We start from the raw sequence: 23,896 nt of genomic DNA, 5'->3' as shown, positions 1-23,896 counted from the left end.
GATTGTATTAAATAAAATATCTCCTTCTAAATTGGACTTTGAGCCTTGTAACCTTGCAGATCTTTTTTTATGCTCAAACAGCAACATTACAGACTAATAACGTTGAAAAGATTAAAAAGCATAGTAGGACCCCTTTAAAACAAGCTTTTGTATTGTATGCCCATTCCTTCCAACATAACGCAGTTTTTGGAGGCGTGGCGGGATGGTGGAATCTCCAAGCGGCTGGTTCCCTGGGACATCATGGGACCACAATCCATCCTTAGACAAAACTAGATCACTTCCAGTATAACCTTTTTTTTATGTGTGTGTGTGTTTTTTTTTTGTGGTTTTTTTTTTGTGGGAACAATGGAACATTTTGTTCAAGATTCATTGATTAATAAAAAGTTCAAAAGAACAGCATATATATATGTAAATGTATAACAATGTAAAGCGTATATTTTCAATTTTGATAAATTTAACGACTTCCTACTGAACCCTCTATGGGAATAATTATGAAATCACAGCTAGAAAAATAAGATTTTATATTTAACTAATATTTAAGACTAAAATCATTTTCCAAAATTAGTTGTCTACATCTGGCCTTTGACCTTTATTAAAAGCTTTATTAACATTCCATTTCATCTTGTGCTATTGACTCACATGTCAAAAACTTGACACAAATTCAGATGCAACTTCGCTGCCTGTGAAACCATGTCTTAGTGTTTAAAAAAAAAAACATTGTTTCTTTCTTGGAATTCCAAATCAATGATTGTAGCACAAGTGAAAATCAACAAAACTCTTCTTTTTCTGTGTAGCCCATACTTTCCACGCATTACTCGATTTTGACCAATAGGTAGTGGCATCTTTCCTGACCTCTGGTTATAGTGTGAATCACATCTTCCAAACCGGCATAGAATGTTCCAAAATGCCTGACGTCCACAACAATCTATGACTATTCTTCTTCTTCATCTCTTCCATCCCCCTCACTGCTTCTATCCTCCTTGATCTTTAACTTCCTTTTTTGATGCACTGCCATCACTATCATAAGTACTTTCTGTAAAAGGTACAGCTTTTCCTCTCTGTCTTCTATAAACTTACTAACATCAACCTAAAACACATGCAAAAAGGCTATTATACTGACTGCCACTACTGAACAATAGTGAAGCTACATAGAAACAAATTTATAACCTAAAAGGACTTTGTCATTTATTTATTTTTTGGTTTTTGAGTTATTGTTTTTACAAAATGTGCATTAAAAATCATATGATACTACTAATTTTCTTTTTGGTTGAACATTATTAAATGCAATTTTCTTGGTTTCTTAGCTTAACTCCCCATTGAGGGTAAAAGTATTGATTTCTTTAAAATAAATCTTACTGACCCCACATTTTTTGAATAGCAGTGTGTTATATGACACTTTTTCTCTGTAGATAGTGTAATAGGCTACATGCTAGGCCACTGCAATGACATCAATTACATGATGCAATGCAACTCGAACAGACCTGCAACAGAGCACAGACTTTTAAATGCAGGGGTGAGAAAATCTATCTGACCAAGTCTATCAAGACTTGGAATCAATCCCACTCAGCAACTGGTGGGGGGTACCAGACTCCATCAGTCCAGAGAATAGAATGACTACGGCAGTGCATAACAACATTAAAAACTCAAAGTGATGGGAGAACCCGTTGACTGAAATGGTCACGTCATTGCGCACAGATCTGAAGAATCCTCTCTCAATAATACAGCACACAGGAAACACATACAGTACTAATGAGCAAACAGAAATTTTAGATCCAGCATGCACTCATGTGACATACTGTATATCTGGGGATCGAAGGAGAGAGAGACATGAACAAATAAAGCTACAAGGTATCCCGTAGAAAGAGAGAAAGGGAGAAGACTTTCATCTCTGAACTTAGAAAATAAATAAATAACTAAAATGCACGTTCAGTCTTAAGTCCTTAAATGCAGACCATCTAATAACACAGAGCTGATCTTATTAGATATGCGCTCTACTTGAAACCATTAGAGAAGAATTAGACCATTACCCCTGGGCTGGCATCGTTTGCAGAAAGTAAACAGTCATTTATTTCATTGTCAGAATGTGGTGGTGGGGTTCATTCAGTTTGAGGGGAGCTGTTGTTGTTAATCTTCATGCAAACAGTGCAGCACAGCAGTCAGAGAGCTAGACGGAGAGACATCCATAGAATCCAGCTAATTAATCCAAGCTAACCCAAGGCAACAAAACATCATCTGGCTTACAAACGCATAACTGTGAAAAGCAGACCTTTTCTTTGAGCTTAAAATGAGGTTTTCTTAAATTAAAATATTTGGATTCCCACTGTAAAACTTTAAAGTAAGCTTTAGAAACACCTTAATGAAGGTGACTGGATGATTGTGTTCGGTCCATCTTTTGAAATTGACTTTTGAAACATATTAAAATAATATTACATTGAGGTGCTATTTGCATCCATCTTGCTGTTATTCAAATATATTAATTACCAGAAGTTATGACTTCTATGACGTATGCCTATGTACTCATACTGTGCTGTAGTGAGTTGCTAGCCCATCATGACATTTCTGCACCGCTGAAGCCTGTGTGTTTGTGGCAGGGCTGTTTGCCATTCAGAATAATTTTTTGAGAATGCCAGTTTTAAATTCCTGAATATAAATTCATGTTTTAATATAAAGAAGCACTTTTAATTTATTTGGCCAATTCAATTCAAAGTCCAACTTTTGAAGTGCAAGCAACCCGGTTTCATAACTATCATTGGCCTCATTGCAAAACACTTGAATAGACCCCCGCTCCCCCGCTTTTATTTTTGATTATTCCATGAAAAAATGTAATATACAGGAACTAACATGAAAACTAAAGTCACTGTGGATGAGATACATAGGCATTTGCTACAATAACAGATGTAAGGGACTTTTTCCAGGTGCTTAAATTCAGAATTTTGCTCAACCTTGGTTAAAATCACAAAAAGCAAAGATTTAATAAAAGTTTTAAATTCTTGAAAATGTTGTTTTAGAGGATATCTACAAGACATGACTCATTCAGCACTAATTGTAATTTTACAAACTAATGTTCTTGTCACTGGTCACATACATTTTAGTGATCAGCCATGTGCATGCACAATATTCTTCCACTTAAACATTCATTTATGTTCATGAAATGTTCAGCATAAAACTTCCCGGTAACACTTTACAAAAAGGTTTTGTTTGTTAACATTAGTTAATGCATTAACTAACATGAATTAACAATAAGCAATATGTTGTTGTTATTTTACAGAATTGAATAATGTCCGTTAATACTAATACAATTGTTCATTGTTTGTGTTAGTGCACAGTGCGTTAACTAATGTTAACAGATAAAATGTATAAAATGTATATAATATATAAAAGTATATTAATAAATGTAGAGATTAATATTATCTACACTAAAAAAATGCTGGGTTGTTTCAACCCATGTTTGGTCAAATATGGACAAACTCAACAGTTGGTTTAAATTAACCTATAGGTTTAAACTGTTTAATTTAAACCAATGGTTGGGTTTGTGTAAGATTAATAAATGCTATAGAAGTATTGTTGGCTTGGCTGCTGTAATGATCACACAAATTACTCTGAAAAAAAGCAGTATTCAATATAAAAATCCATCTCAGGCAAGCTCAGGAGAAAATACAACCAACAAAAGACATCGTAGAACAAAGAACAGAATGAACTCAGAGCTTAGAGAGATAATTAACGTAGAAACAGGACAGGTGTGATGATTAACTGCTTAGGGAACAAATGACAGCGAACAACATGCGAACAAACCAAAACTGAACAAAACACTGAATCTAAACAAAACAGAAGCATAACCCTGGCAAATGTTCATAGTTTGTTCATGTTAATACTGGAGGAAGCATTTTTGCGAGAACATACTGGCTCAATTTCAATTTCTTTAGAGAACTGACATATAAAAAAAATATATAAAAAAAATGTCTCAAGTATCTTTTTATTTTTAAAAACTCTGAAACTTGCCATAGAGGTTGAATTCCATGTCCTCACTTTAAAAGCAATGTGTGTTTATTTTTCTGTTAAAATACTGCTTCCTATACAAGTCTGACATGCAAAGACCACTTTTCACACCTGTTCAAAAAGCTATAATTTGTCCATTTTGTGATGCTAGTGAACGAAATTACACAGTTCACCTCTGAATCTTATCCAAACAAACATGTAAGACATGTTCCAGAGCGCAGAGTGATAAAAAACAACAACAAGTGAATCTCATAGGGATATCTTCTAAAGGGAGACACAGACTATGGATCACAATATGGTTTGGAAGTTATCAAGCATCACCAGAGATCACCAGCGGAAGGGAAATAGTGTTTTAATTGTTGTTTGTTTACCCTGAACACAAATAAGTCAATGATGATGATGAAATACTATTGTGAATATGGAGGAAAGGTGCTTGAAGATCACTCATGAGCAAAAAATCTCTCCAAACAGATTGGAGTTTCTCTCAAGAGTATGACAGCCTTCCCAAGGCATAAAACATTATGCGCTGAAAAGATTTAGAGCCCACCAAGATAAATAGTGAACTAACATTTCTCGTTTAATGTCCAGCAGCGATAGGCTCAGACATATCATTGTATGTTGTATTTTGAGGGTGGGTGGTTCAGGTAAATTGCCCAGATTAGAACATTGACTTTGGAATTAGCATGACACTAATAAATGCAGTACAGCCAATAAAAGCCTTGGCAGTGGAATTATTTAAAAACACATTCAGTCAATTTCACAACTTGTGAGGACTCCATAATTGCCCTCTCTATCTTGTTAAGCCTATAGTGTTTTTTTCTTTCCATAGACTGAATATTCACAGCGTGAGCAGAGCTCTGTAGTGCAGAGACATGGCGGGGTTTAAATACTCAAGAGAGGCCAGCTGTGGTTGAGTCAGATCATTAAAAAAGGAAGAAAAAAGGGAATGGAGACCAAACACTCCTCCACAAAGCTCAATCAACCCAATCACGAGGGCAACAAAACCTCTAGCGCTGCTTCATTTACAATTCACAAGTTAGTTTGTCAGTGTTATTACAGATGAATCATAATCCTTTAGTTGTGTTAATTGCTATTGCGTAAAAGTCATTGTTGAAGAAATTAGAAAATGCATTTTCAACAAACATTTTTAAAGTGGATGGCCTCTCATATAACAATGAAAGGCATACATCAGGAGAATAAAAAATAAATTACATGAAGCCTCAAATATTGTGACTACTGTGGCGGTCTACTGTATGGTGTGAGTCTTATTTACCCTCCTTTGAAAATTCTTATTTTAGGTTTGACTGTAGTTTTCCAGGAAAATTGGGAAAAATATTAAGGTAGTTCATCTGTTCTGCATATTTATATGGTGATTGGGTTAATATAAGTGATAGTCTCAGTTTCTTAGAAAAGGGCCACACACTTTTTTTTATACCACATATTCAGTTTGGGTTTTAAGTATTCCACTGGTGCCTGAGTCATAATCACACTTTGTTTGTTGGTTGGCCAGAGAAGAACTGGCTCCCCGACTGGACTTGGTTTCTGAGCCTGGACGTGTCAGGGTTCTGCCTTGGCAGCCTTGTCTGTGTTGTCTTTGTTTCATGTTTCTATGTTTGTCTTGTGTTTGAGCACATGGCTCTGTCTTGGTCTGTGTTTGCCATGTGCTCCTCATGTCCCGCCTCCTTGTTTCCTGTTACCACGCCCTCTTGTTTAGTCCACGCCTTGTCCTCTTTCACTAATTGTCCTCACCTGATCCCCATGTGCTCTGGTCCCTTTATATTGTGTCTCTTTCCCTCATGTCTTTGCTGGTTTGTTTTGTGTTTGTACTTTGTGGTGTTTTGGAAATTATCTTAGAGCGGAATCTAGTTTTTAATTTTATATCTTTCCCAGTATCAGAGTATTCCTGTTGCTATTTTGTTTTTCTCTACTTCTGTTTTTCTTAGCTTTTGCTCTCATTCTTTATAATCTAGTTTGAGTTCTCTTTTGTTTTAGAATTTTAATTTTAGTTACTTTCTTCAGTTCTTATTTCCTTGTCTAGTGGAAGACTTGCTTTTCTTTTGCATTTCCAGTTTTGATCTTTTAGTTTTTTTCTCATTAGTTTGCTCTTGTTATATTTATTTCTCTAGTCTAGGGGTTTGTAAGGGGCTTGCTTTTTCCAGTTGAACCAATCATATTGATAGAAGGTGACGGGAGTTAAGACATGAGTTAGTCATGATCTTTTTTGGTGTCTGTCTTTATCCTATAAAACCTGATTTTAGTTTTCTTTTTGGGTGAGATTCTTTGAGAAACTGCTCGAGAACTCTCCCAACCGTGATAAAAGCATTTAAAGGACATTTGCTGAAGTCTGTCTGTTTATTATTGCTGCGCAGAAAGTTAGGGTAAGGAACTCGAAGCCAGTTGTCGACTGTAGACGCAGTGCTAGGGTATAAAGATTAAAGGGACGAGACGACGTCGTCAAACTCGTTCACTCTCCCTATTGTCTCAAGTCTTCCGTATGGTTAATAAAAACCCTTATTGGTTATCTGCTCATTTGCGTCTGGGTCCTATCTCTTGCAGAATTATGACAGGACAATGGCATCACCGTTTTCTGCAGAACTGCTTTATACTTGAAATTAACTCATTTAATAATCTTTACAAAGGAACTGAATCAACACTGAACTGACTTCGGCTCAACATCAACAATGACACTATTTTCTTTTAGAGCTGCTGTACAGCTGCAACATTGAATCATTTATCACTGCTTTGAAACAATCTGTTTTGTATAAAGCTCTATAGAAATAAAGGTGACTTGACTTCTTTTTTATATTGACGCCTATTAAAAAATTATTCAAATGCATTCAATTCTGAAAAGATTCAGGTTGTTTGGGTGTAAGACAAAATACGGGACTATGTGATATTATACTGTGCGATTTGGCAACCAAAAAGCACACAAAGGCTCATAAAAAAATAAAAAAATACTACATTATCACACATATCAGTTTAGCTTCAACCATAGCAAATTACAACAGAAGAGAATTAAAATTAGAGTACATAAATATTTATTGTAAGACTGTAACAAGTGTTTTATATTTTCAGATATTTAATTAGGACAACAAATTCAGTAAAAAAAAGTGCACCACTGCAAGGTTTATAAAATGATATTATAGTAGCCTATATAATTGTCTGGTGCTGGTGGGTCACACGCATGAAAATACTTTAAATAGTCTTTAATAAACAAAACAGAGTCCACAGGAGAAAGCTAGAGTACAAACACAAGAAAAACAGGATAAACAGTTGTCACATAAGAAACATCTATCAAAACACTATACATTGACGAGAACCGACCAGAGACAACAGAAACTCAGTGCTGTATATATTTGAGTTTACGCCATGTCGTAATTACCGTAAAGATTGTGTAGGCTACTGTAAAAACCCTTCACGTGCTTGTAGAACTTGTAATTACGTGTAAACTTGTAATTTTCTGAGAGCTACGACTGTACCACCTGACCACTGCTGTGCAGAGCGATCGGTGAATGACATCAAAGTACCGCGAGAGCGATGCCAAAGCCGATATGAGCTTTATTTACTGTCATTACGACATGGCGTTAATGCACCAAATACACAAGAGAATCTAAACTAGACACAGGTGAAAAATCAGGCACACAATCAATAAGCGGAAACACAGAGAACAAAGAAAACAAAACATGATAAAATAAAAGTCCATGAAAATAGAACGTAACCCTGACAATAATATCCATTATTACATTCTATAATAAAGTCTTTCCAAAAAAAGAAGACAACCAACCAAACAAGGCCATACAACCAAAAGTTAACATTCAACCAAATAAAAGTGCAAATTGAATAAAAATGCCAAATATACTTCTCACAGCAATAAAAACATGTTAGTCTTAAGGTACAGTTTAGTAAAACTTACATCACGATGTATTGAAGACTTTGCAGGACATTTGTTCCATGATACACTCGATTTGTTTCTCATGATGGAGTGATGGAATTCTGAGGATGTATGTGACTATAGCCAGCATGAGATCTTCTGCTTGAAGCCCTTCATACTTTCAGCTCGTATAACAGCTGGCCTGCCTTGATCTTCCTTCCTTGGCACCAGTGTAACCTAGCAACTGCCAGTGTTCAATCTTATACAGCACATGCCAAAGATGTCCCATTCTTATTCCATTCAGCCTATATGTTTATAGATTTTTAAGTGTGGTTTAAGTGTCCAAATGATTTTGACCCAGATTATTCATTGGCTCTGAAGGCACTAGTGAAAATGCTGTTTTTGGCATTGTTACTATTCTATTACATTTTCTATGATAAATTATCACCAAAGAAATAATACATGTAAGTCGTAAATTTCATTTATTTCCCTTTAAAAAAAAAAAAAAAAAAAATACTACACTCCCAGGTTTAAAAAACAAACAAACAAAAAACATAGGTAACACTAGTGGTGTCTTTGTTACATTACATGTAATAACAGTAACTTATCCATAATTGCAAGCAACTAACACCAAAACAAATGTGACCACCCTGAATTTAGTTGGGTCACAGGGATATTGGATTGTTTGTATATATTTCTTTCTTTTATTACCTACACATGTCTATTTCAGTTTACTTGTATATATAAGTTTTATTATTGTAGTGAGTTTACATTGGGCAGCTCAGCTGCATTTTCCGAATTCTGGTTGGCAGTTGAGAGAGTGGAGTTGCCGTGACGATTGCGGTGCATCCTCAGACAACAAAGAGCACCTTTAAGCAACCACTAACTATTGTCTCTCTCTCTCTCTCTCTCTCTCTCTCTCTCTCTCTCTCTCATTTACTGTTAAGGTTAGTTATTAAATTAATTAATTTTCATATCAAATGTTTATTTACATGTTTTATTCTCAAGTGTATATATATACATATCATATACATACATGCTTTTGTCATAAAGAAGCCCAATTCGTGTATACTTACGAGTTCAGCCAGTTGTGTGAATTAGGCTAGAGCAGGGGTCTCCAACACGTCTCTCGCGAGCTACCAGTAGCTCTTGGCCTGATTGGAGGTAACGTTAGCTCGCCAAGGGGCCATTCACATATTGCGTCGTTTGCACGCTCGAGTTCGTTAACGTTATTTCAATTGTAGGCACGCGGCAAGCGCGCTCATAATTGAAGCGACGCACTCATTTTTTCCAGGCGCAGCGAGCCGAGAAAAAGATCTCAACTTTTCAGAATGCCGCAAGCGCACCGCAGGTTATGTGACAAGAACCAACCAATCAGCTACAGCAAGCGTTTTTCGGTGGTGGAAATCCATTAGCTACTAAAACTTCTTTGTCGTTGTGGAGAGCGCAGTGCATGGTTGCATAGCAACAACAGACGCCACGGGAAAATCGGACCGAATTTTACTATTAAGAATAAAAGATAAACTAATGTGCAATGTAAATGTCAGTAATTTATCTTTTTTTGACTCATTCTTTTTATAAAAATTATTTAAAGGCTGAAATATGTGAGGTTTATCTTTTTATAAAACCTTTTTTGTCAAAACTTTGTTTAAACTTGAACATTTTAGTAGATAACATGTTGCAAGACACTCCTTTAAAATCTGGCCATCATTTTTAATGTTATTATTTTAATGTTTATGTAAACAGAAAGTGCATATTGATGCTAATTATATTTGTTATTTGCAGGTTTTCGACATACAACTTGGTGAATTGATTTCATTGTGTAGTAGTAATACTTTTTAAACAGGATTCTGTGATAACCGTGATCATTTTGGTCACTATAATCATGCAATGAAATTTTCATGCCATTTCATCTCTAGTTATTACAGTATTATGCAAAGTAAAATTTTATTAAAATTGTTTTTGGTATCTCTGATTCTGTTCTTTTCTCTGACATTTAAGACATATATAGGCCTACAAAGACTATTTTAGGTCTAAAACAGTTTGGATAGTTGTTAATATGAGAGTTATGAGACATTATTTTAGAGATTTAAGTATTGCATTATGAGTAGCTCTCGTCCACTTTCATTTTTAAAAAGTAGCTCTCAAATGAAAAAAGGTTGGAGACCCCTGGGCTAGAGCATGTCTGTACATATGGTTAAGGTTCATATCTTAATTTATTTATTTACTTATTTATTGTGATTTGATTTAAATATCTATATGTTATATGTATTTCAACGTATTTATGAATCTTGTGATTCAAAGTGTTTGACTCTGAAGTACAATGTTGATTAAAAGAAAACAAAGAGGACCTTTTAAGCAACCACTAACTATTGTCTCTCTCTCTCTCATTTACTATTATGTTAAGTTTTTAAACTGCTTACAGTCCTCCCGACTGCCCCGGGACCTGTAACACAAACCCTTCTCATAGCCCTTAAGTACTTTTAGTTAATTAAAAGTACTCAGCACTTAATTATATTATTACACTGTAACAAGGACATCTTAAAATAAAGCGTAACAAAAAATATAATATTTTCAATGCTATATATACAGTATATAGGCCTACTGGCGATAATGTCTTTTATAGTTACATTTGTGATTATAAACCTAGTCCACCTCTTGTAGATTAGGCCCTGTTTGCAGATGCACTAAAATATTGATTAACATTTTTGTTAGCATTCTATTAAAATGTATCTCCTATTTTGTGGTGTTAGCATCAAACACATGGCCAAGTCTGTGAAAATGAACTGTATAGTCTCATGTGCAGCAATAATAATTCAAAAGCACTGCAGAGATCTCAACCTCACTCAGGCGTTGTGTTTGTCCACTTGGGAATCTTGATGATACCCATTGCATTTTAAGAGGGGTTAAACAGCTTTTAATATTCCTCACTGATTCAGGCTCAATTAAAGGGAAAGTAATATTACAAATCCCTTGCCTTTTACATCAAAATCCATGCCATGGCAACATCCACAGAACATTATGTATTCCCATTTAAGGCAAAAAAACAAAACAAAAAAAACAGAGGACTGGAAAGTCAGCAAATTGCTTTTGAAAAATACGCCATTGAAAGACTGCACTTGAAGCAAAGTCTGCTTAATGTTTTTTTAAAAGAAACACCAACACTGCACTTCACAGCTCTCTGCACTTGATGTTGTGTCCAACCGTTTATTTTTTTATATTTATGAAGTACTCTCCTCAAAACCAGATCAATACAGTGCAATATGATGCCAGTTCTTCTCTATTCCTCTCTCTCTGTGCTTTACAGAGTAAAGGAGATCTTTTAAAAGAAAAAGGCTCATGAAACATGTCTTGCTGGAATAAACAAGAGTTTTTAACAGCATAGCTTTCTTTTTGTAGTGGTAATGAGGATGTGCTCTTTTAAAAGGCTTCACTATTTATGATTCAGTGAGATTGCACTATTAAACTACATTATGCATCAAACATCTTTATGTGGCAGGCACAGCAACCATGCATAGTTAGCATATACTGTACAGAAAAAAAACAGGACTATTTTTTTTAAAATTAAATAATTAAACACATTACACCTCAGAAATGCTTTAAAAACGGTTAACCTCATAACGCGCAACTGAGAGTATGAAAGGTCACTTTGGAAAACTTTTCACGAATGACCCGTAATCATTTCTTGCCCCGAATGCACATTTGTCAGGTTTCCCACAGCACTTCAGAGACACAGGTCGAGGCTCAGCACAATCAGAGGGATTTAAAGCCGTCATCGAAAAACACTCCATCCTTTTGATTCGCTCTCTTCCGCTGCCCACACATATAAACGCTCACCGGCACACTTAGAAATAGCCTTTTATCCAGGGTGTTCAAAGTGCGTACGTGTGTATTAAATGTGGAAAGTGAGGTGGAAGCAGTCATGCTGCTGCTGAACAGCTTAGGGAACATTAATGCTGTATGTATAGAAGTGTAGGTGGAAACATAACTTGCAGTCCTTACTTCAAGAGGCGTTCTTGATGTGGTCGTGTTGATTTCAATCTCCTGTGCTAATTGATGGGAACCAACAGGAAGACACTATAACTATCAATGTATCTACACAAAATGCACTCACAGCTGCATCAACAGGGCAGTGTTTGCGGTGCATCTCTGTGCCTTACACTGTTTAGGACACTGAAATGAGCTTTTGAAGAGAGAACAATCCTATCTCAGAGGCTGTAGGGGAACAACGCAAGCTCTTTATTGCTTAAAGAACTCTGTGTATCTGGTCTCTAGCACACACATCTAACTGTTTCCTGTGCAAGTAACTGTATATTGGAATCAATGATACTGATGTAGATGCACTTTGTTCGCCAGATGAGAATGTTCAACCTGCTTACTTGATAGTGAATATTATCTGGTTTTATTCAACGACCAAATTTGACAAAAAAGGCCACAATGGACCATCAGGATTTCTGAGCGGATTGTTGGTGCCTCCTTAACCATAGTCCATATTTTGTACACTTCTAAAGAGAGGTAAAAGAAAAGAACAACTGCCGTTTCATTGTCATAAAATAATTGAATGTGGGGTTAAAATCACATTATAAAATAAAAAACTTTCTCCAAAAGACGTTGGCCACAATTATTGGCACCCCTATAATTTTTTGGAGAGTAAAATTATATTCCCATTAATGTTTACATTTTTTAGCACACCAGGGTGACTACAGTAAGAACATGAAATTATCTAGCTATTACTTCTTGTTTCACATGAGTATAAATATGAGGAAACACTAAGGGACACTAAGGGACAAATTCCCTTAATTCTCTATCACAATAGGTAAAACCAAAGAATATAGTTCTGATGTGCAGCAAAAGATTGTTGAGCTTCAAAAATAGAAAGTGGCTGTAAGAAAATAGCTAAAGCATTGAACATTCCCATTTCCACCATCAGGGCAATAATTAAGAAGTTCCAATCAACTAAAGATGTTACGAATCTGCCAGGAAGAGGACGTGTGTCTATATTGTCTTAATGCACGGTGAGGAGGAAAGTTTGAGTGGCCAAAGACTCTTCAAGGATCACAGATGGAGAAATGCAGAGTTTAGTTTACATTTACATTTTTACATTTACATTTATTCATTTAGCTGACGCTTTTATACAAAGCGACTTACAATTGCTATATATGTCAGAGGTCGCACGCCTCTGGAGCAACTAGGGGTTAAGTGTCTTGCTCAGGGACACATTGGTGTCTCACAGTGGATTCGAACCCGGGTCTCTCACTCCAAAGGCATGTGTCTTATCCACTGCGCCGCCACCACCTTGGCGCCACCACCACCACCAGTTTAATCTTGGGGTCAGAAAGCCTACAAAGTTTGATCAAACCGCACCTACATTGTTTGGAAGGGTTTCAAGAAAAATCCTCCTCGCTCATCCAAAAACAAACTGCAGCATATTTAGTTGTCAGACACGACTGGAACTTCAGAAGGGACCTGACTATGGACAGATGAAACAAACAACAACGAAAAAAGCTTTTTGGCAGCAAACCCACCAGATTGGTTTGGTGCAAACAGGGATAAACAAACACCCCATGCCCACGGTTAATATACTGCTGGATCTTTAATGTTGTGGGTCTATTTTTTTGCTGGAGGTCCTGGACATCTTGTTCAGATATAGGGTATCATGGATTCTAGCAAATACCAACAGATTTACTTTAGTATATTACAGATGTGGTGTCAATTAACTTATATCATCTAATTTGACACTGTAAGAACTGGAGAAGTGTGGTGTCATTGCTAAGCATTTGCTAGTTTGTTAAAACATAAAATCACAAACATGAGTTCTGTACAGACATGGTAGTGCTTTATTAAGGTTTGTAACAGTGGGCGGAGTCATCTACTCTTCCACCAGTGGTGGTGGAGAAAGCTTTAACTGGAAGTTCTCGCTGTGATAAATACTTCCTGTTCCTGGAGGGGCAGGATTCGACAGACCGGCCCTCTCATTGCCATGCGAATGGGTGAGTTCTGTCAGAACGGCAAGCTGAAAAACAAAGAAAACGCAAATGAAAAGTGTGACAGGGCAAAGGTAGAAAAACAATTCATAATAATTCAAATTATAGTTCAAATAGTAATTAATTACAATAACAACAAAAATCAACAACAATAATATTAATGATATTTTATAATATTAAAATGTATACAATATTAATATATAGTAATTAATACAATAATATTAATATGCAACAATAATAATAATTATTATTATCAAAAAAATGTCCTTAATATTGAGTAAGACCGTAGAATAAAAAGAAAAAAGAACTGTGCAAATCTTGCATTATGCTGCCATAGCCACATTGAAGCTATAGATGCCATGTGGCAAACAAGTACAAATGATAACATTTTAATGAAGTGTGTTAAAAGCTTTTTACTGTGTCTCAATGTGCTTTCCCTTTCAGAGATAAATGAGTGAGAGTTATTCTACGGCCCTCTAATAAAAACATTTATTTTTTTATTTACTTGTTTATTTTTTTATTTTCTTTACACAATTTATCTGCACACGACTGCTACAAGGTCAGCATCTTAAAATGTAGGGTTTATTGCCCCATTACACCCGGCATTCACCCAAAAAGGAAAATGTTGTCACCTGTCATTCCAAAGCTGTTTTAATTTCTTAGAATTTAATATTTCATTGTAAATTTTCACCAAATCATGATGGTTACCATCATTCTTTAAAATATCTTCATGTTCCACGGAAGAAAGAAAGCCATACAGATTTGGAATGACATGAGGATGAGTAAATGCATTTTTGGTTGAAGTATCCCTTTTACCATGAATTTCATACAGCACTTCATGCCAATTAACCTTTTATTTATCTATTGACAACTGAAGCAATCTGATGGTGTTGGTGATATGTTTAGTTGAAGTTATGAAGTAAACGGGGTTCCACCACACAGTGAGAAATACAGAACAGTGTAAAAGACCTAAATGCAGACTCCCACCACCCAACCCCCCACTCATTAGCAGTACAGGCCTGTGCAGAGTCAGTCATTAATGTGTATTTTCAGCAGGGACCTCGTTATGGCCAGAGCAATCAATGAGCATTTAACCAAACTGCATGAATCAAACGGCATAATCTATCCTTCTCTCTCCAGCTTCACTTTGAAGACCTCCTATGCATCTTTACCTTCTCCTTCCCTCTCTGATCTCACTCATATTTCCCTTTCCTCACTCCCATCCACTCATTCCTTTTCTTTTCATGTGGACAAACCAACTTTTCAGCCATAAACTAATTTCATTTCACTCTTTTACTGTTTTTCTTCTGCTGTTTATTAGCAGTCTTTAAAACAGACGACCATTTATAAGCCCTAGTTCCATTTCTTTTTTCTTTCGTTTCCCTATCTCAACCGGACACCTGCTAAGCGAAGGCCTCGGAGAGTGACAGGGATAAAAGCAAACACAGACACAGAAAGCATGTCAGTGACTAATCATAACCCCCATACTGTTAGCAAACAGGCTAATCACAGAGTATGAAGTCTGGACACATCGAATTCCAGCAACAGTCTCTCTCTCTCGATCATACCTTACTATGAGCAATTTTCCACTATGTGGAAGAGCCTAGCATTAGATACTATGGCAACCATGTTTCATTTTAAGTTTTTACTACAGCTATCCACCTTATTCCTACTTCCCATGACGCTTTGCGTGAATTATGGGTGTAACTTCCCTTAAGCTGTAAACTATCAGTGAAAAGGCTTGCTCTATGAACGTAATATGTTAAAAAGTGTCACAATGAGATGACATTAATCTACTCACCCTTCAACCATCAACCATCAAAAGGAAATTTAAAAGTGTAAAAGCATCAACAAGGTATTTCAACAGACCAAATAACCCCAAAAGCGCGAGTCTTTCCACAGCAATAATGGACGGGTTAACTATCACTGTAGTAATACATCTGTATTATGTAACTTATGTTGCCTTAATCAAAAATGTTCATTAACTTTAGCATTACGTGATACTATTTCAAAGTGATTTCCATCATTTTGACAGAATATAAATTGCATTTACCTGTGAAAACAAACCTGGAAAGAGACGTGAGGATTTGAGGAGAATAACAAGAGATTCTTCGTGCATTCCAGTGAATTATTAATAGAAATAATCATTTATATTAATAATATATCATAAATTAAATTCGGGAGACCACAATGTGCAGTATATGTTGTCCATTTTCATACTTTTACAGCGGATTGCAAAGGGAAAAAATAAAATAATCACGAGGAAAAGAAAGCAGCGACTGAAAAGAGCTCTTGCCATATATATTCTTGTTATAACGTCACGTTAAAATACCAATTATAACGTTATTCTCATGATGTCTGAAAATTAATCAAAGGAAAATTGACAGCTCATCCAGTCAAACTGACGGATCAGCTTTATTTGTAGGGCAACCTTATGATTTGAAATGATTCGTTACAGCCTTTTTGAATAGAAGTTCCCCAAACCTGAAGTGCCATCCATAATTCAAAACACAGTAAGGTCGTCAGGAATAAGGTGGATAGGATAAACATATAGACATGTTTGTTTGTCTGTTTGTTTAAGGAGGAAATAGTTGCTTCTATAAGAAAGAGACACCACAACATATCTGAATGTGTATTCATGTGTTGTACTTCTGAATGCTTGTAATGGCGTTTCAGGTTGAGTCATATATGGAGGCGCTGTATGAAAAGTACGCCTTTGTGAGAAAACTATGGTGTATTATTTTATAACAGTGGTGGAGAGCTCTCAAAGTGTTGAATATGAAAAAGGACAAATACAATACTGTGTGCCTACTGTAAATTCCATACATGGATAAGGGTGAAGTGTGACAAAGCAAGCAATTTTCCAGAACCGCCATTTCACATAGATATCGAGCTGTTGATATTACTGGAGTCCGAGTACAATGGAAATAAAAAAAAAAAAAAACTTGCTAGGGGTCTGAAATACAGTAATTCATATTTCTTTGAAAATTCTTTGTTGTACAACATTTTCTAACAATAAATCTGTGACAGACAGACAGAGAAAGGTGGACAAGACAGAAATAAATAATCAATCAATCACACTTGTGAGTTGAAGTATTCTAGAATTTTGTATTCTAGTGTGTGGGAGATCATTTGTAATACAGTATGAATGTTTCTATGTGTGTTCATAATGATTATTATTATGCTGCAGGTAGACTTTCTCTCTCATCAAGTGTCTGGTTTGATGAGACATCATATTTGGCCCTGGGATGAAGGCATGAGAGAAAACAAAAAGATAAAAAAAATAGAAAACAAAATCACTATGTTCCCTCATGTGCCCTCACTTCTACAGAAATATAAGGGTGATGCTTAATTTAGGGGGACCATGGGATGATTTTAAATGAGTAAATAATTCACTCAAAATTGAAAATCTGACATCATTTACATCAAACACAAATTTAGATATTTTTAATGAAACCTGAGAAATTTCAGTTCCATTGAAAGTACATTCAACCAAAATGTTTGTAACGTCTGAGACAAGTCAGACACAAGTATTTGTTATAGTTTAACAAATGATATTTAAAACTCACTCTGGGATCTGTGGCCCCATCCCCCTAAACAGGGCAAGAAGGTCTTAGTTACTATGACCATGATCAGATAAGTTGTTTTTATGACTGTTAGCAATGTGAACAGGGGCCTCTTTCCTGCATTAATTTATCGATGAACTGATTAACATGAAATTAACATGAATTCCAGAACATTTTGTGAATGATTTGCTGTCTTGTGTTGTGTCTTTTAATACTATTATCTGTTGATACTATTATCTCTTTGATACTATGTATTTTATTATAGAACCAATGGTCAATGTAACCTCACCTATACCATGTTTGGTCTCTATAAATTGGTACTTTGAAGATCGGAATGATTGTGTACATGATATGCCGATAGCTGCGCAACATATTAGTATTACAAGAATCTTTCTTAGTTTCGTCATCAGAAACCAATCCAGTTGCCATTGCAAATGAGCACGCTTAGAACAAAGATTCATAAATCAACCACAGAGGAATCTTCCCGCTTGGAAATTCCACCCTTCTCATTGGTCAAGCAAACCCGGAGAGGTGGGGCCTTTCTCAGGCTTTATTAGAAACAAATTCACAGTGACCCTCCTCTCTCTTCTCTTCTGGCCTCTACTGCTGCTTCTTCAAGTTGATACTGTGGGGCTTCGACTAACAACCAGCCATGTGCTCACTCAGGAGAGAGAGGACTCTCTCAAACCACAACAGCATCAAGGACAACCTCAGGAGTTCAACGTCTTCATTCAATGCAGAAGAAGTCCATCGCAACTCCCATCATTTGCCCTGTGTGCTCTCTCCGGCCCAGGGCCAGCAGGCCACAATCTGCCCTCCAGCCATGAGAACAGCGTCAAAATAACCATGCAAGTTCATCATATCTTCTCCATCCAGCGGAGAAGAAAACGATTGCAACTTGTACAGTAACATTTGACACCCACGGACCCATCAACGACTTCAATTTTCAACGGCTTCAAGAATTGTGTCCACTGCACAGACCATGCAAGTATCAATTGTAATGAGGTGCTCTGAAAATGATAAGCTGATGGTTCTTTTCATAGTTAAATAGATATTTTCCATAGTTCCATTTCCTGCTTCCGGTTTCATTCTATCACTCACCATTTTACCTATGCATGTATGTATGTATGTTTGTTTAGTTTAGTTATGTTTGTGATTTAGTTAATAAAACTTGTGCACAATATGTATTTGGTTCTGATTCTCTGCTTGCAACAAAGTCCATTTTACGATCTTGATCTTGTTACAGGCTCTAAGCGCTGTACATGCTAAGAAATAATGATTTTTCGGTGGCCATGAAAGATACGCTTTTCTTAGAATAAATGAATAATCAAAAGAGTTTGTTGGAACTGATTAATTGATTGTAATATTAATTTAGCTACCTCAAGTTAATCCAGTTAACTGACCCAAATATTAATAATTAATCATAATTGATAAAGTAAGAGTTATTATTAATATTTCAAGTATACAAATATTTACAAATATATTCATATGTTCAAGCTTCAAAAAGTTTTTAAAGACATAAATAATAAAAAATAATCCATATTAATCAGGTGGTTTAATCTAAGTATTCTGCAGAAACATGATTGCTTTATATGATGAACAGATTTAATTTCAGCTACAAACACAAAATAAAAATCTACTTGGAGGTTTAAAGGCCAAGATCAGATCTTGTAGGCCATGTAAAAAACATTTATTTGAACAAAGATAAAACATTTTCAAACATGTTTAAGTAGTCAAAAGTGCTCCTAAAAAAACACACCCATATAGTCTATCAAATGCCTTTCTCTATCCTCATTCTGTCCTTTCACCTCTCTTCAATCTTGTCCTCCTCATTCATTTACTCCGAACACCCTCCACCAATTCATTGTTTCTGATATTTCATTACCCTCCCATCCTTCCCTCTCAACACAATCCCTCTCCTTCAGCTGTATTTCTCTCTATCACACGCTTGTCTCATCCCTCTCCATACACCTCCTTTTCCAGCCTTCATCTGTCTTCTTGCTGGAACTGCTGCATTGAAGGAAAATGGAGCGACTGGGACCTCAAAGAGAGCAATCAAAGCTCAGCCCTGACAAAGCATCAGAGACACCCTGACAACCTCCCACACACACACATACAGATTTCAGAGAGACAAGGCACATACAAACATGAACATAAGGCATGCACATCTTTCATTTACTCCTGGTCAAAATCAAATGTTCCAGTAAGCTTAATCAGCAGGTCCAGAATGTTCAGACAGCACTTCAAAAAAACCACACACACACACACACACACACACACACACACACACACACACACACACACACACACACACACACACACACACACACACACACACACACACACACACACACACACACACACACACACACACACACACACACACACACACACACACACACACACACACACACACACACACACACACACACACACACACACACACACACAAACAATCACAACTAGAGTTTATTGCCAGCACCTGCCTGGCAGCCTTCTCATTAATGCTATAAAGGAACACACAAACACACACACATTTGTATTCTCAGGAGTTGGGAGTGGCTCTTCTTTAAAAACATCAACACTCTATCTGTTTTTCACTTCTCATTTTAATTAATCTCTCTCTCAAATACACACACACACACGTTCAATCTGTTCAGCTCAGTTTCTTAATGCAAATCCAGATTTCATAATCTCCACACAGACAATGGAACAACGGGAGACACTAACCACACATGCACAAACGCACACCTTGTCTGACGCTCTGGTCTTTTTTCCTATCCACTCATCCTCTGAAACCATTTACGGTTTAATTAAAGAGCTCAGAACGGGGCTGTGCAGTTCTGCTGTGTTAATTATGGGAAGTCTATTGGGAATGTGTATGTGTGTGTGCTGACCAAACAGTTCTAATAAAACTCTTGAGGACGCTTGTGTGAGTAACTGAGGGATTGGCACAAAAGACTGATGTGTTTACCCGACTCTCGGCCTCATGGGAGATGGCCATGTCAATTCATGTCCCACCCTAAAGCTCTGCAGGAAAAACATCCACTGTTCAAGTTTGTGGTCGGTAGGATTTTTTTTGTTTTTTGAAACTCTCTTATGCACATCAAGGCTGCATTTATATGGTCAAAAGTACAATAATATTCTGAAATATTACTTCTGTATTTTGAAATATTTTAAATTGCAATTTATTCCTGTGATAGTAAAGCTGAATTTTCAACAGCCTTTAACAAGACCATTAGTCTTCAGTGTCATATGATCCTTCAGAAATTATCCTAATATGCCGATTTAGTGCTCAAGAAACATTTATTATATAATCTATGTTGAAAAAAGTTGTGCTGCTTAAAATATAAGGTGGCCTATTTTTCAGATATTTTTGGATGGAGTGAGATGGGGCGAGATGGGGCAGAGGGTGCTTGTGGAACACAGGGACAGTGAGGAGAAAGTCAAACAGGTCAAACGTACACTACAAAAAAATCACATATTTAAAGGCAAATGTCTGGATTTTATTTACCAGAACTACAAGTGTCAAAGACAGTGAGGCAAACAGCTCAGTAGAGGAAGCTACAGTACATAGTGAAGACATTCAAACAGGAAAAACAAAACAAACAATACATTTAATCATAAAGATAAAAGGGTTGTGTTATGAAATATGTCAAATTGTTCCTCAGTGTTTTGAGGAGGGATGCCTGAAGATCTAAAGTGGTCAGTTATTTGGGTTATTCCAAATCTGGCTCTTCAAACACATATTTTTCTTTATCTTTATCTCTTTATCTCACTTTATTTCATTTATTCTTCCAGCTTTGATCAAACTCGGAGTCTGTGATGGTTTGTGTTTGTTTAGATCTTCCAGCCTTTGTTTAGACTGGAAGGAAGCGTATATAAAATAAAGCATATATATACACACACACACACACACACACACACACACACACACACACACACACACACACACACACACACACACACACACACACACACACACACACACACACACACACACACACACACACACACACACACACACACACACACACACACACACACACACACACACAGTAACAGAGTCCTTTCAAACATTGAGTTACACTTTTATTTAGCACTATGCTTTAGGGAAACTTCTTGGACCTATAAAAAGTTGTAACCCCCTTTTGCCTTGTGCATTAGGTCTGCCAACTTAGTCTCGAGGACTAAAGTGTCTTGGTCTCATGAAACCTTCCTCCAGATTGATGAATCTCTCATCCCTGTGGGAAAAGTTGTGATGACACCCTTTCTGTACAACCCAGATTGATGCACTGTGAATGTTTCCATCCACCGGTTTTAAATGGCAAGATGCGCATAAATTCAAAAAATGCTCATTAAACTTTATACTCATTTAAGTCAGATAATATTTTTTTTTATCTGCTAAGAAAAAATTTGCATAAACTACGATGGAAACACATTTACGAATAAATTCCTCGATGTGCATAAAAAAAAAAAATATATATTGTGACTTTACACGAAGGGACAACATGACTGTACCAACCAGCAGACTGATCTTTCTGCACAGCATCTGAAATGCTGTTTTGGACGTTTGTCGTCCGTGGTTCGGTATAATTAGCTTCCAGAACTTTCTTACACGATTGCATTCCGAAATCTGCCTCCGAAAGCAAGATAATGCGTTTATTGTGTTTTGTGCACTCTAAGTACTGTAACTTATTATATATGGGGAAATTTTTAAATACAGCGCCTTCTCCTACTTTTCTTAGTGATATTTAGTGCAAGCTTATCAGGAAGTGACGATTTTTTTCTCTGTTTTGGAGGTCTCCTACAACAGCTTTAGATGCATCAAAGGTCAAAAAACACTTTCATTTTCTCATAATATACATTGCACATCACAACATTTTTCCACGATTCGTCCGAGGATTTGGTCTCTCTAAATCCCTACTTTCCGCGAGTCTACTCTGCTCTGATTGGCCAGATGGCTCAGTCTGTTGTGATTGGTCTACCGCTTACAGCGTGTTTGGGAAACAAAACACCCATTACCATAACTGAATTTCAGCTCCGGAGGCTTCCTAAAGCTCAAAGATTGTACACACTGTAAAGACAGTAACAATGACGTTGATTTTACCATATCAATCCGAGAACGAGTCCGATGATGAAACATTGGAAGAACTAGTTATTAGTCCTCACCATCAGCATTAACAAGTGTATGTCCATCAACAAACTGATGTGTATATTTATAATTTATTGCAGTGCACATGTGGGAACTGTATCAAAAACAGCACATACGTTACACGAGTACTAATGTGAATTACTGATGAAACATTAAAGTTTGTAAAACAAATCTAGCTCCATCCTTTATCATTACTCAAAGTAGTAAGAACAACAGACAATTTGCATTAATGGACACAATTTTAGGTTATAGTGGGCCCACAGCTGATTAGCAGTTAGCCGGAGAACTACACAATATAAAAACAAAACTACATATTTTGATCACCCGGAAGAAATACAATAATTAATCATACTTAGAGATTCTGATTCTGAGGAGCAAGTTGGTCCAAATAAAGTAGGTTCCATCTTTAATGGATAAGCGTTTTATAAATCCCATTTGGACCTCACAGAGATTTGAGAAGCAACCATTAAAAGCTTATACTGCTTTTGTATCGCTGTGGTAATTTGAACCACTGACCCTTCACATCCTCATCCTTTGGAAGTAGAGAATTTGCTTTTGCAGAGCAGAAAACAGCATCTTCTCGACATGTACACAACACAAACCAGCAGCAGTGTTTGAGGGTGGGTCAAAGTAGACGTTGTTTGTGGGCAGCCAATGAAGACCATAGGTAGGCATTATGCAGATGTGCTACAGTATACATATGCAGGTAACGGAACTGATATTGGAATTCATGACGACTCGTTTAGGCGTTCAGAGTCGATTCTTTCTTTTGGGTGACAATAACTTCGTGCACTTTCGAATTTATAACTTTGCAGACCATTCTGCAATTCACGGACAGCTATATCATACGCTGCATGAAAGGGAATATTCGAAAAAGCATAATAGGGACACTAAAATATATAAAAATGGAAAACAGATATTAAATTGTACAAAACATTTCATAATATTACCGTTTTTTACTGTATTTTTGATCAAATAAGTGCAGCCTTAGTGAGCATAAAATATAATTATTTCAAATACATTGAAAATATCTGACTTCAAACTTTTGAAAGATATTGTAAATATTAAATGGAAAATATGGAACCACTATGAATAACCAGAGCTGGCAACCATCCATGGATGAGTAGCCATAGGAAGGGATGTGAAGGAGTTTTTAAACGGTGTATAATTCATTAAACGCACCATCCACACATACACATGCTATGCGTGTATTCATACTCATACTTAGTGTTCACATTAGTTCGTTTGTTCATCTCTCTGAAGCTCACTTTGGCAGGAACATCAAGCCTAGTGTAGTTTGATCCTCATTAATGAGAGTGTGATA

At 36.4% G+C, this 23,896-nt stretch overlaps 1 protein-coding gene across 1 annotated transcript in view; it reads right to left on the bottom strand.

Moving 5' to 3' along the window:
* Nucleotides 1-13,681: 13,681 nt before the first annotated feature.
* The window catches only part of vps8 (VPS8 subunit of CORVET complex), a 132,292-nt gene continuing 122,077 nt past the window's right edge, over nt 13,682-23,896 (bottom strand). Inside the window, exon 45 of the mRNA XM_082165363.1 lies at nt 13,682-13,880. Within this exon, the coding sequence (XP_082021489.1) occupies nt 13,737-13,880 (144 nt within the window). The 3' untranslated portion in view covers nt 13,682-13,736. The remainder of the gene's footprint in view (nt 13,881-23,896) is intronic.

The sequence above is a fragment of the Leuciscus leuciscus genome, assembly GCF_965113295.1.
Source record: "Leuciscus leuciscus genome assembly, chromosome: 3".
Lineage (NCBI taxonomy): Eukaryota > Metazoa > Chordata > Actinopteri > Cypriniformes > Leuciscidae > Leuciscus > Leuciscus leuciscus.
The sequence above is the reverse complement of the archived record's forward strand: the minus strand, read 5'-3'. Positions and strand labels throughout refer to the sequence as shown.